General features: G+C 35.9%; 1 protein-coding gene and 1 long non-coding RNA gene across 2 annotated transcripts in view; one reads left to right on the forward strand and one right to left on the reverse strand.

The window, feature by feature from the left end:
* LOC148954539 (uncharacterized) overlaps window positions 1-14,911 on the reverse strand; it is a 43,726-nt gene that overhangs the window by 20,416 nt on the left and 8,399 nt on the right. Inside the window, exon 2 of the long non-coding RNA XR_016141530.1 lies at window positions 11,367-11,467. This is a non-coding gene — a long non-coding RNA (uncharacterized LOC148954539). The remainder of the gene's footprint in view (window positions 1-11,366; window positions 11,468-14,911) is intronic.
* The window catches only part of ssh (Protein phosphatase Slingshot), a 68,381-nt gene that overhangs the window by 12,061 nt on the left and 41,409 nt on the right, over window positions 1-14,911 (forward strand). Inside the window, exons 2-3 of the mRNA XM_089086580.1 lie at window positions 261-389; window positions 5,506-5,711. Coding sequence (XP_088942706.1) covers window positions 273-389; window positions 5,506-5,711 — 323 coding nt within the window. The 5' untranslated portion in view covers window positions 261-272. The remainder of the gene's footprint in view (window positions 1-260; window positions 390-5,505; window positions 5,712-14,911) is intronic.

Consider the following 14,911-nt stretch of genomic DNA (forward strand, 5'->3'; position numbering starts at 1 on the left):
TATATATATATATATATATATATATATATATACATTATATTCTAGGTTGTCTATATATATATATATATATATACATATATATATATATATACATTATATTCTAGGTTGTCTATATATATATATATATATATATATATGTATGATATATATATATATACATTATATTCTAGGTTGTCTTATATATATATATATATATATATATATATATATATATATATATATATATATATTTATATATATATATATGCATTATATTCTAGGTTGTCTAAGGGATGGAAATGGATTCAGCACACAGCTATAACATGGCAGTCAGATCCAAAACTCCTGACATGTCCCAACATCTTGAGGCCATGCTATCAATGCTTGAAGCTGGACACTGTCTGAAAATTGTAAGTCTTTAAAAATTAACTATAAAAGCATAAAATTGTGCTATCTTATCATTTTGGAGATGAAAATGAAATAAAAAAAAAATTATGCCAGGAGACAAAAAACTACATTTTTGAATTATAAGCCTTCTGCCCAGTAGAGATTGTCTGATTTACAATAATGTTTGGCCTTTTTTCTTTCTTAGTTATGCATCAAAACAGGGATAGTTGATTTTACTCTGAATCTTTAGTAATAACTTGGTTTCTAACTAAAAAGGGACCATCATGCATTTTCTTCAAATCTAGACGTCAGAGGAAAATGGTTTTGAATATCTGTTAATAAAGGTTATGTCAGGGTAGTAGAATTATCTACCTTTTGAAGCAAACATTTAAAATTGTGACAATTATTGAATTTGATCTCTGAGTTTTCATTTCTCTGAGTAATATCCCTAATAAATATTAAGCCCAGTGAGTTAGCTTAAAATGTCTGACTCATGTGTCAGCAAGGCCATCCATTTTTTATTTCTGCAAAGGTCAAAATTTAAAAACGTTCTCCAACTTCTTCACTTATGCATTTCCTCGTATTCTTGTTTATCCACAATTTTCCAAACAGGATACTGTTAATGAACAACTTAGTTATTACAAGAAACAGTGGATTCGTAAGCTAAAATTGTTGGAGAAACTAACTAATAATAAAATTAATGTTTGGAGAATTTGAGGCTCAATCTTGTTTGTTAAGTGTAGATATTCAAATCTTTCGCAGTTTTGAAGAATCACATAAAATGAGCTTGCTTTTGAAGTTCTGATATATAGGAAGAACCCTTGAAAAAGATTTAAACTGAATTACCTTGAAGATAAAAGATTTTGTTTTGCTTCATTGGGGGTAATGGCTCATATACACCTAATTACCAATTTATTTTTGTTCTGATTTTGACCAACATATGTTTAGAATTGTCCTATGACTTGTCTAGGCCAGTTCTTCAACAGATAGGTAAGGCTAAGCAAAGCAAGTTCTGGTGGTCACTTTATGCAGAATAAGTCATGATCTAAAAAAAATTTGGTGGAGTTGTTGGTCCTTTCTTTTGGAATATCTTAAAATGGAGTGAATCAAAAATCTGCTAAAGAGTTTAGGCAGAATTGGCTCTGGACGAGCTGAAATTTTCTTCATACATTTGCCAGTCTCCACTTAGCTGAGTTGAAGACCACTAATATAAATTCTACAACAGTCAATTTTTCAAAAAATGTCTTTAACTTTTGACTAGTGACTGAGTTAGAAATTCGTTGTTGTAGAGGATTCAGCTTTGATTGAAACAAGAAGACTCAGCTTTAAATGTATTTTACTTAAATCATAATAATTATCAGGGTTGCAGTAGTAGATTAACAGATATAAATAAAAGTTTGTTTAATGAAGGGATGATTTTACAGGCTTCTGAGAATACTTTTTGTTTTGAAATTGCAGTCATTCAAATCTATAAGATCTTTACTAGTTTTCACGCGAATATTGGATCTACTGTATACATTCAAAACTTAATATATATAATAACATTATCTTCATAGTTGCAATTTAGAACCACCTTTTTTTTTTCCTGAAGAACACAGTTGAAAAGCTCGTTAAAAGAGCTATCTCGGGAAGGAATAAAATTAGAAGAATTCGATGTGCAAATATCTTGAAAGGTAGCCCAAATGCGGCAAACGTGCCCCTTTTTGAAACAAATAGGGCAAAAGCAATATTTTAAACAAACATGATGCTCAGTTACACTGCAGTCGAGTAAAGACTTAAAACCATTCATGTTAATCTTGAATAATTGTATCAGGTTTATAGTAATGGAACGGTTCATTATTGGAAAACTCTAAGAAACAAGTATTGATAACAGCATATCAAACAGTTTGTGGTAACAAACTGTAAGTAAGGAGCAACCCATCTCAATAGTAACTGAAACTCTACAAAACTAAATTTTGATACCAATAGATACATCAAAAGAATCAGCTTTTAATGCTGATTTCAAATATATAAGTTTCATCAAGTGTTGTCCTACCTATCAAAAGTTATGCGCCTGAGAAAATTTGCTTTATTTTCAAAAAAGGGGGAAACACCCGCTAAAATACATAGAAACTTAATGAAAATCAAATCATCAGGTTTAGCGTATCAGAAAACCCTACCGTACAGGTTTCAAGCTCCTATCTGCAAAAATGTGGAATTTTGTATTTTTTGCCAGAAGAAAGATGTGTGTTTATTTGTTTTTTTTTTGTTTTTTTTTTTTAGGGGTGATCGTATCGACACAGTGGCCCTACAATATTATGTGAAGGCTCATTCGAACGGAAATTAAAAGTTCTATGGCCCTTTTTAAGTGACCAAAAAAAATGGAGGGCAACTAGGCCCCTTCCCATCCTCATTTTTTTCCCAGAGTCACCCGATCAAAATTTTGAGATAATCATTTTGTTTAGCATGACTTAATCCCCCAAAGTCATCGGGGGGAGGGCTGAAAGTTATGAATTTTACCCAATGTTCACATATAATATTGGTTATTGAGAAGTATACAGACGTTTTCAGGGGGGGATTTTTTCTGGTAGTGGGGGGCAGGGGGCGGGTGTTATGTGGGAGGATCTTTCCCTGGGGGAAGGGACATTGCTATGAAGGGGCGCCGGATTTCCCAGCATTATATAAAAAAGACGATCAACTGAAAGTAAGGAGCAACATCAAAACTTGAAACGAACAGAAATTATTACATATATGATTGGGTTCGCCCCCTAGTCAATACCTCGCTAAAGATTTTTTAGTACTTTCATAAGAGCTATGTATTGTAATTAACGGCCTTTGTGATTAAGAGGTCATTTTTAAACAATTGGAACAAATTCTAACTTTGCATAAAGAGCGAGGTATTGACTAGGCAAGCCCTCTAATATACGTATTAAAAATATATGAATATAGAAGTTCGTTACGTAACTTGATTCTTAAGTTACGTATATTTATTACTAACAAAGACGTTCGTAAAATTAAACAACTTTCGAGAAAGCCATTTAACCAGATAAATGTAAAATTAACATGCATATTTTGTTTTAATAATTTATGTACAGTGAGCCAAAATCAAAACCTGCATTAATTGAAAAACGTTCAAAAATTAAATTAAAAAAAACAAGTCTTTTTAACTCAAACTAAGGAGCAACAATAAAGCTTAAAACGAACAGAAATTATTCCATATATGAAAGGGGCTGACCGCTCCTCAATGCCTTGCTCTTTATGCTAAAGTTAGACTCTTTCTCGCAACTCTATTTTCTAAAACAATAAAAAACGTTAGCGTAAAAAACGAGGCGTTGAGAAGGGGATAACCCCTTTCATATACGGAATAATTTCTGTTCGTTTTAAGTTTTAATGTCGCTCCTTACTTTCAGTTAAAAAAAAACTTTATTTTTTATTTAATAAATCTAAAGAACCTACTTTTAATATTGACTACAAATATGCAAAATTCCTTTGAGTTTGAAGACATCCATCCATCAATAGTTCTTAGCATAGGAAATGTTACACACTTTTAGAAAAAGGAACAAAAACAATTGAAAAATGATGCAATCTTAATGAGTACCACACAATTAAATTCAAAAGAAAATACCATTTTTTTTTATTATTTTCTCGAAAAGGATGGTTATGGGTCCATTTTTCTCTTGTCTTTTTTCACCAGGGTGATATTTCAAATCAGTCATAGAATATTGGGAGGTGAATCATTTGAATGCAAATTAACATTTTAGTGTAAACACCATTTATCTTGCATATTCTACTTTTATAGCTTTACTGCATCCACCAGTCTTTCTAATAATGTAGAAGTTGGATGGATGGATTTTCGGAAAATAGTTTGCAAAGTAGCAGAGAATGTCTCAGGGAGGGAATTTAGAAATACAGCCAGGGACATTAGCAAAAAGGGTTTAAGCTTGGTAGGAAGAGAAAAGTTTTGTATGAAAAGTCTTTAAGAAATTATTTCACCCATTTTTATATATTAATATATCACACACATTAACAAGTCTTCGGCTTTTTCTTAACTCGAACCTAGTGACAAACAATCCACATTTTTGAAGCTATTGCTCATTGCTAGGAATAGCATCAGGAAAAAGGAGACACACCAGTGATTGACAGGCTAAAATAGTATTTTTCACAGTTTTTTAAAAGGGGAGACTGAAGCCATGTGGTCAAGACTTTCCAAACATGATGGTGCAATTGTGCGCTTTCGAATCACCAATCACCATCTGCCAGAGTTTCCAATCAGAGCAATCACCAGAGTTTCCAAATACCATCTTCGTGGGCTAATACAGAGATACAAACAAAAAAGTTTTTTGTGAACAGTTGTATTTTACTTTAATGCTATCCAGCCCAATTTTAAAAAGTACTTAGATATAAGTATTAGCTTTCAAATCAGCCCTCAAACAGCTCCCTCTGGTGTTCTACTGCACCACTAGTGCTAGGGGGGAAATCACATCAGTGCTACCCAAGCTAAAATTTAATGTTCTTCTGTCTATATGATAGAGGGTTGAAAACCTCTGGTGGAGGGTTTTTGACCATGGCAAATCCGATAGCGTAATTTATTCTCAATCTGTCACCGTTTTTGAGGGCGTCGAAGGGTGAATATGTCACCCTTCTTTCTGTGAAGTAAATACTAATAATTACTTAATTACTCTAAAAGTCCCAGGGCCAAGGCAATACAAAATGAAAAACTCAATTCTCATTAACATAAATTTAAATTACAAGAGCAACTCATAATGCAACCAGTGGATATCAAACTATCAGGGTGGTCTTCTTAACACTGGTGTTGGAGAGGAAGGTAATTAAGAGATAGGTTCTTCCTTTTCAGTGATAAAAAATATTGGTCATCTGAAATTGAAACACATTTTATACATTTCCATGCCTTTGAGTTGCACACATCATGCATTGTTATTGACCTTGCATATTTTTTTTCTGACATCATAGCATATTGTCATAGAAACTTCTAGATGTTTCCTTTTCGAGTTGTCTAGCTTTGAACATGATAACTATGCCATATTGTTTTCTCTAACCTTGTAACTGGAATTGTCTTTAGTTTTTTTTTGTTTTTTGTTTTTTTTTGTGTGTGTTTACAGTTTTTTTATGATGCATTTTATAATAATCTTTATCTTCAAGGCTGCAAGAATTGAATCAATACATCCAGGAAGAGTTCGTTATATTGGCATCATTTCCATCCAAGACAATGGCTTCTTGGGCAATGAAGAAACGTGTATTCTTGGCTTTGACTGTCAACCAAGTGAAAACCAAGGACTGTCTGGTGTCTCTCTTGGCCTCATATTCTGTATATATGCAGATTCAAAGATTGAACTCGATGGAGATGGGTAATTTTTTCTTAATCTATTAGGACCTTTTGCCTCAGAAACTATTTTAATTTTTGACTCTTCTTACCTCTGGTTTCTAGTATGAGATGAAAGTCTAACAGACCTAGGAGCAATTATAAAATTGTCAAATATGGGAACGGGTTCTGTTAGTTACAATGGACAAAAATAACTATTTACAAAATCTCTTCAACAAACTTTAACTCTTTGTTTCTTAAATTCTGTCTGTGTGGCATATAGTCAGGGATCCAGCCAACGAAATTCTAACGTCACAGGCTTCAATGAGATAAAGAAGGTTTGAGGAATCTACCGGGGGCAGAATTGATTGCTGACAACGAATATAGGCGGGCGCGACGAAAATTTTGTGCGCCAAAGGAGATATCACCTAATTTGCATAATCAATGACGCCATCAGCTATATTTTCTATTTTTCGACCTAAATGAGAGGTTTGAACTTAGAATGTGAAGCAGAAAAATTTACCGAGAGAGAAAAGAAAAAATGATATGAAGTCATATCTAGCTTCCTAATTGCACATTATTAAAACGTACCTAAGTGGTGACACCAAAAACGAACTTTCCTGTACCTGCATTAGGGTTCTGTTCAGAGGGGGGCGGGGACAGAGCAATTGGGGCTGCACAGGAAGGTGACAACACCTTTGTAAATCCATTCCGTTAGTGGCATCAAAACAGAAGCCACTTGGAATAGGTTAAAGTGCACAGATATTGAATCCTAGCCTATAGAAGTACATCCAAAATAAAAAAAAATAGCTGCAGAAATAGTCACACTTTCGGGCACAAGCACACAAAACATCACAAAATCAAGGAAGGTATTTGCAGGTCCTGGTGCGTTATTTGCTACACTCACAAACGATTTATGAATATCCCGACGGAAGCGCTCGAAACAACAGGAACAACATCTTGTCCAGAATATTGTCATCCATAACTCAGGGGGTCCTGCAATCAATTAGGCATTCTAGATTGCAAGCTAAGTAAGAACGCTTACAATGTTCCACACACACCCCCTCTGTAGGAGGGAACACTTTCAGCTCCTTCTTAGAGAGTACAAGTGTACTTGTAAATCACTGAGGGAAAACTGATTAGGATCCCTTCCATAAGCGCTGATTATCAGCTTTCTTGCAACAACTTAAAAGGAGAACATACTGGCTTCCGTGAAAGTTTCATCTCTCAACTTCTGTATTGCACACTGAATCTCCATGTACAGACCGCTATTTTTGGCAGACGCTAAGAATGTTCGTTTCCCTTTGGAGAAAAAGTAACTCGTTGTGTCACGTCCCGAAATGCAGTGAATAAACGCTAGGGAGTTCAACATTTGTTTCTTTGTTCTCTGGAACAAAAGATCAATGGGGACATAATCATTCGGAAACTTTACGAGGAGTTGAGGCAAACATTCTCCCCAGGAAAACTGTTAAGGAGACCAGGGAAATGGTCCACTAGTATCACAACTACATCACTATCATTAGCACAAACAGTTACCCTTTCAAAGCCCTGTCTGGAGCAAAAGGGAACGTCCAGAGCCATTCTGGTGTCCGCTTCCTCATGTGTCCTACACAGAAATTCCTCGAAATGAGCGAATCAACTTCATGACTTAAATACACAGCTCTCATCCTGTCTTCAAATCCTCCAGACAGCCATAAGCTCCTCATATAGTCAAGTCCATTTGCTTCCCATGTTTCGTAAATTGCTTTCAATAATTTGCTTTGCTCTTTGTATTTGCAACAATCTTTGTCCAGTTTACAATTTTTTAGCTTGCCGAGAAGGAGTACACTGTCGGGGAGTGGCCACGTAACTGGTGACACCCACTGCAGTCCTTCAGAGATACGCTGCCATCATTTGGATCAGTGTGACCAAAAAATCCGTCATACCTGTCACCTGCGATATGAATGACACTTGCTGTTTCAGGTATCCCTTTCAACACGGCTTTAAGCAGCCGCATGGTATTGATTTCAACGGTTTTCTGTTCAGCTGGTGTCTTTTGGAGAACCAGTGATATGAAGTCGATAACAGCCCATAAAAGCAACGTTCCTCTTCGAAGTTTGGGTTTTCAGGCCATTCATGCAAGCCACTGGCCTCTCAGAAAGTCTAGCACGGTAGACTTAACATCGCTTCGAAGCGCCAACGTAGAATCCCTGAGCTCAGAAATTGAAGGAGCATTTGAAACGAGTAAAAAGCTCAGAATATTTTTAAGCTGTTTCAGTCCACTGTTAGTGCTGGAATCTATCCCACACAGGATTTTCTTCACTGTCATAAGCTCTGACAAAACTGCGTTTTGTCCAACTCTTACCAGGAAAATTTGCAATATATACTCAAATGATATAGATGAAAATTAATTCTTTGAGCTTCTTCAAGCAATAATGAATATTTGAATAACCCTGATTTAAATAGGCAACCTTTATTGAAACATTTTTAGGAAGAAATTGAGGACAGACAAGCATTAAATTGTTGGTACCATAAAATTATTTCAGTATGGATGTCTGTATTTTACATACTTCTTCTCTGTGACAGTTGTTCAGTTCTTTGTTGGCCTTAGAACCTTCGATTATCGACAAAGTGATGACATTGACATCCGTGCAATGAGATTGCATTGCTAGCCTTCGCTCCCGTAAAGTTTCCGCTTGGTGCTTAAGGGTAGCGCAAAGAGAGTGTCCGAGCGTAGAACGATCTGGGTCACATCGGGGGAGTTAGGGTGGGGGAGGGGAGAGAACTGGCAAAATACTTAGTATTGCACAGATTATAGCTTTTTCACGTAATGTCAATCAGTTGATGAAATCGTAAAATCTTAATGCTTACAACCGCAAATTAAGGCAAGGTAAATGTGAAAAGTAGAGTGGAAAAGTTTAAAGATTAAAATCTTGAAAAGACTACAATTTAAAAGGAAACCATGATTATATTTATCAGCCTCTGTTGAATTGTACCTTGAATACCTGGAGAGATAAAAGGAATACAAAACACAAGAGGTTAATTAGAAATTTTTGGAAGACAATGATCAAAATACAATCGGAACTAACATTATTCTGACTAACAACCGTTTTCAGCAAACTAAAGTTTTGAGAATTCATGCAAAATAAAAAGAAGAAAATTGCATGACAATTCTACAAAATTATATATAGAATAGTAAAATTTACCAGGTCTTGTCTTATTTCCCTTTCTTGTTTTATGATCCCGTCCCGTTTCTATTGCGACAACCCTGTGGCTTTCTCCTGTATTGAATAAAATTAAATAAATAAATAAATGATTGTAGCAGGAAGTGCAATATTTACACTTAACATCAAACAGTTCGTGGTAACGAACTGTAAGTAAGGAGCGACCCGGCTCAATGGTAACCGAAACTCTTAGAAAACGGGTTTTTGATTTCAATAGATACATCAAAAGAATCAGATATAATGCAGATATCAAATATATAATTTTCATCAAGTTTAGTACTACCCATCAAAAGTTACGCGCCTGAGAAAATTTGGCTGATTTTCGAAAAAAGGGGGAAAGACCCCTAAAAGTTATAGAACCTTGATGAAAATCACACCGTCATATTCAGCGTATAAGAGAACCCTTTTGTAGAGGTTTCAAGCTCCTATCTACAAAAATGTGGAATTTTGCATTTTTTGCCAGAAGAAGAATCACGGGTGCATGTTTATTTGTTTGTTTGTTTTTTTGTTTTTTTTTCCAGGGGTGATCGTATCGACCCAGTGGTCCTAGAATATCGTGGGAGGGCTCATTGGAACGGAAATTAAAAGCTCTAGTACCCTTTTTAAGTGACCAAAAAAAATGGAGGGCAACTAGGCCCCCTCCCACGCTTATTTTTTCCCAAAGTCACCCGATCAAAATTTTGAGATAGCCATTTTGTTCAGCATGGTCGAAAATATGATAAATATGTCTTTTAGGATGACTTAATCCCCCGAAGTCCCCAGGGGGAGGACTAAAAATTATGAACTTTACCCAATGTTAACATATAGTATTGGTTATTGGTAAGTATACAGAAGTTTTCAGGAGGGTTTTTTTCTGGTAGTGGGGGGTGGGTCGGGGGTTATGTTGGAGGATCTTTCCATGAAGGAAGTTTTCATGGGGGAAGGAACATTGCTATGAAGGGGGCGCCGGACTTGCCAGCATTATTTATTGGTTATTGGGAAGTATACATACATTTTCAGGAAGGATTTTTTTCTGGAGGGGGGGGGGCTAGAGGAGGGGGTTGCTGTGGAGAATCTTTCCGTGGAGGATGTTTCTTTGGGGTAAGGGACATTTCTATGAAGGGGGCGCCGGATTTCCAAGCATTATTTAAAAAACGATCAGAAATTAAATATAAAAAAAATAAGTTTTTTCAACTGAAAGTAAGAAGTAACATTAGAACTTAAAATGAACAGAAATTATAACATATGTGAGGGGGTTCTCCCCCAAGTCAATGCCTCGCTCTTTACGCTACAGTTTTTTTTTTAGTGCTTTCAAAAGAGCTATCTATTCTAATTAAACGGCCTTTGTGATTCAGGGGTTTGTGAATCAAATTTTTTTTCAACTTTTAACGTAAAGAGCGTGATATTGACTAAGGGGAGAACCCCCTCATATACGTAATAGCATATACGTAATAAAAAAGAAACAATAAAAAAACAAGCGATACGGCTCAATAGTAATCGAAACTTTTAAAAACGGAATTTTAATGTCAATAAATGTATCAAAAGAATGTGTTTATAATGCTGATTCTAAATATATAATTTTTTATTAGTTTAGTATTACTCATAAAGGCTACGAGCCTGAAAAAATTTACCCGATTTTTTAAAGAGGGGGGAAACATCCCCTACAAGTGAAAGAATTTTAATGAAAATCACACCGTGAGATTCAGCGTATCAAAAAACCCTATTACATAGGTTTCAAGCTCGTATCTGCAAAAATCTGCAACTTTGTATTTTTTGCCAGAAGAAAAATATACGAATATAGAAGTTAGTTACGTAAGTTAATTTTTAAAGTACGTCATAACCAAATTTAGAGACAGCCATTTAGCAAAATAAGAGTAAAATATTTATTAAAATTTTTTTTACTTATTTAATGACGGTTATCCAAAATAAAAGCTTCACTAACTAAAAAACTATCATAAATTAATTAATAAAAAACAAGTTTTTTAAACTGAAAGTAAGGAGCGACAATAAAACTTAAAACGAACAGAAATTATTCCGTATATGAAAGGGGCTGTCCCCTCCTCAACGCCTCGCTCTTTACGCTAAAGTTTGACTCTGTCTCACAACTTTATTTTTTAAAACAATATAAAAAATTTGCGTAAAGAGCAATACTTTGAGGAGGGGACAGTCCCTTTTATATACGGAATAATCTCTGTTCGTTTTAAGTTTTAATGTTGCTCCTTACTTTTAGTTAAAGAAACTTGTTTTTTTTTTATTTATTATTAGAAATAACAAACAGATTTTTTTTTTTCAAGGAAGTAGATTGGTAGAAAACCATGGTGTGGCAAATTAGTGAATTGTTTGGATGTGGATTGTTGCGACCTCTACTTAGGTTTTTTTTGCAATGGAGAGATTCAGGTGGAGGAGACCAATTATGACAAAAATTTCTGGGAATGAAAATTGTTCTCGATATTGGAAATGTTTATATTGAAGCTATATATCCCAAAAACATAAACAAAATAGGCCGTAGCAGCACTTACTTGGCCTTGCGCTGCAGTGCCAAATGCTCCAATCACCTTCATGAAAAGCCAGAAAGTCTAAGGACATTGTGAAATGCCCAGGTGTATGCAGGAATTCCAAGCTAAAAAAACTGAATACATTCAATCAATTTTTCCAATTAGTCGATCAAACACTGACGCCTAACCCGCTCCATGGAACAATGGTAGACCAAATCCTAATGACACCATAATGACCATTGTACCCCCTCCACTTGCCATTAACTTCGAAATAAGTGCAATGGCTGGTGAAGATAGCTCCCAAACAGTTCACTCGGTGAAAAGACGCACTGAGCATGCAAAACATATGTTTTCTATTGAAATAATTCGTGAAAATTAACCTCAGAAGCCACCAAAATTGTTCATTTGACTTCTAGCAATAAAGAGAACACATCTCTAGGATGTGGTGCATGAAAACTATGAATTTATCTATTCAATACACTCCGATGTAATTGTCTGACGAATATATTCCGACAAGGATCTCTTGACATTCTTGTTCAAGGCAAAGCTCTCCCTTCCTCTAAACTCTTAATGACCGACACGTCTGCCTGGAATCACGCCCACAAGAGCAGAGCTAGGAGTAGTCGAGAAGTTCGTGGACAAAAAAGTCACAACAACACTAAAGTCAAAGCTGATCAACTCTATTTTAGCTGTAACATCACAATCCCGAGTGGGAATATCAAAAATGTCTCTCATGCACGATCTAGCTTATATCTTGAAGGAAATAAGTCCTATAAAATATATAAAAAAATATAAATGTTTTTACTTTTATAACTTTAATAAATCAAATAATATTAACATTTTGATTACTAAATATCAGTATAGGTATATTAAACTGACAATGCACATTCATTTGTTTTTTTTTTTTTTTTTCAGTAAAGTGCAAATTTTGTTGTGACCTTGGGAAGGCATAGGGGTTTTGAGCCAAACTTTTGTTAATTTCTGCTCGTTTTGATTTTGACTCGGTTATATATTGTAATTTCTGTTCGTTTTGGGTTTCATTTATTTATCGATGCTGATTTGTGGTAGTTCACGGTAGATTATTTGACTTTATTTTTGCTCATTTTTGGTTTAAAAGAGTTTTTTACTTTTCTTTAAAAAACTTATTTGGTGGAAAGTTTTTCTTAATAATTTCTGTTGTTATATATTGACATAGTCTTTTCAGGGAAAAAGAAAATAATACTTTAAATCTTTTCGTTTTTTAAGACTTTATAGTTTGGTTTCCTATTTGTATGCTGGAGAAAAATTTTCAGTAATTTTTAACAACATACACCCTTTTAAAAACCTGGACACAAATAGTAGTGTTTAATTTAGTTTCATACCTCCTCTAGATGACCTGAAAGGGAAAACTTGATACCATTCGCAAAAAACTTTTTTGAACTTTCTACGACAACGCGTTCTACAAAAACCTTACGTGCCCCCAGGGCATAACTTCTAACCCTTGCCCTAACGGATGTGGGGGAGTGTCCTCCTTAATAACATAGTTTCTCTCTGGAATTCAACTACGCTGAACGAAATGGCTATCTCAAAATTTTGAGTGGACGTATTTGGGGGAATGATGGGCGTGGGGGGGCTAGTTGCCCTCCAATCACTTTCGACCATTAAAAAGGGTACTAGCCCTTTGAATTTGCAATCGAATGAGCCTGTTTTGAAGTTTTTACGACAACGTCTTCGGTAAAAACCTTATATGCCTTCAGGGCATAACTTAAAACCCTTGCCCTGGGGGTTAAGGGGGAGTGTCCTCCTCAAAAACATATTTTCTATCTGGAAATTAACTACGTTGAACAAAATGGCTATCTCAAAATTTTGATTGAATGTGTTTGGGGGAATGATGGGCGTGGAGGGGGGTATTAGTGACCCTCCAATCATTTTCGACTATTAAAAAGGGCACTAGAACTCTCAATTTCCAATCGAATGAGCCCCTTTTGACTTTTCTACGACGACCCCATCCATATGAAGTGCCCTTCTCTAAGGGAACAAAATAATAAATAGTACATTTTGCCAACGTCGTTCTTATATGCCATCAGGGCATAACTTCAAAAACTTGCCCAGAGGGTTGTGGAGGAGTGTCCTCCTCAAAAACATATTTTCTATCTGGAAATCAACTATGCTGAATCAAATGGCTATCTTAAAATTTTTATTGGATGTGTTTGCGGGAATGATGGGCGGGGGGGGGGGTTAATTGCCCTCCAATCACTTTCGACTATTAAAAAGGGCACTAGTCCTCTGAATTTCCAATCGAATGAGCCTTTTTTGAAGTTTTTACGACAACGCCTTATATAAAAACCTTATATGCCCCCAGGGGAATGATGGGGGGGAAGGTTGTTGCCCCCCAATCACTTTCGACTATCAAAAATGGTACTAGCCCTTCGAATTTCTAATCGAACGAGCCTGTTTTGAAGTTTCTACGACAAAGCCTTCTATGAAAAACCTTATATGCCCCCAGGGCATAAATTAAAACCCTTGCCCTAAGGGTTGTAGGGGAGTGTCCTCCTCAAAAATATGTTTTCTATCTGGAAATCAACTACGCAATAAAATGGCTATCTCAAAATTTTGATTGGATGTGTTTGGGGGAATAATGGGCGTGGTGGGGGGGGGGCAGTTGCCCTCCAATTACTTTTGACTATTAAAAAAGGCACTAGTCCTTAGAATTTGCAATCGAATGAGTCTTTTTTGAAGTTTTTACGACAAAGCCTTATATAAAACCTTATATGCCCCCAGGGCATAACTTAAAACCCTTGCCCTGAGGGTTGTGGGGGAGTGTCCTTCTCAAAAACATATTTCCAATCGAATGAGTCTGTTTTGAAGTTTCTACGACAACGCCTTCTATAAAAAAACATATATGCCCCCAGGGCATAACTTAAAACCTTTGCCCTGAGGGTGGTGAGGGAATGTCCTCCGCAAAAACACATTTTCTATCGGGAAATTAACTACGCTGAACAAAATGGCTATCTCGAAATTTTGATTGGATGTGTTAGGGGGAATGATGGGCGTGGGGGAGGGGCTATTTGCCCTCCAATCACTTTCGACTATTAAAAAGGGCCCTAAAACTCACGATTTCCAATCGAATGAGCCCCTTTTGAAGTCTCTACGACGACCCCTTCCGTATGAAGTGCCCTGCTCTAAAGTAAAAAAATAATATATGGTACATTGTGCCAAGATTGTTCTTATAGGCCCTCAGGGCATATCAAAATTTCCAGATAGAAAATATGTTTTTAGGAGGACACTCCCCTACAACCCTCAGGGCCAGGGTTTTAAGTAATGCCCTGGGGGTATATAAGGTTTTTATATAAGGCGTTGTCGTATAAACCTCAAAAAAGGCTCATTCGATTTGAAACTCAAAGGGCTTGTGCCTTTTTTAATAGGCGAAAGTGATAGGCGGGCAATTAGCCCCCCCCCCCACTAAAAAAGGCACTAGCCCTTCGAATTTCCAATCGAATGAGCCTGTTTTGAAGTTTTTACGACAACGCCTTCTATAAAAACCTTATATGCCCCCCGGCCATAACTTAAAACCCTTGCCGTGAGGGTTG

The sequence above is a fragment of the Artemia sp. Qi Xiang Cuo genome, chromosome 3, assembly GCF_049724085.1.
Source record: "Artemia sp. Qi Xiang Cuo chromosome 3, ASM4972408v1, whole genome shotgun sequence".
NCBI lineage: Eukaryota > Metazoa > Arthropoda > Branchiopoda > Anostraca > Artemiidae > Artemia > Artemia sp. Qi Xiang Cuo.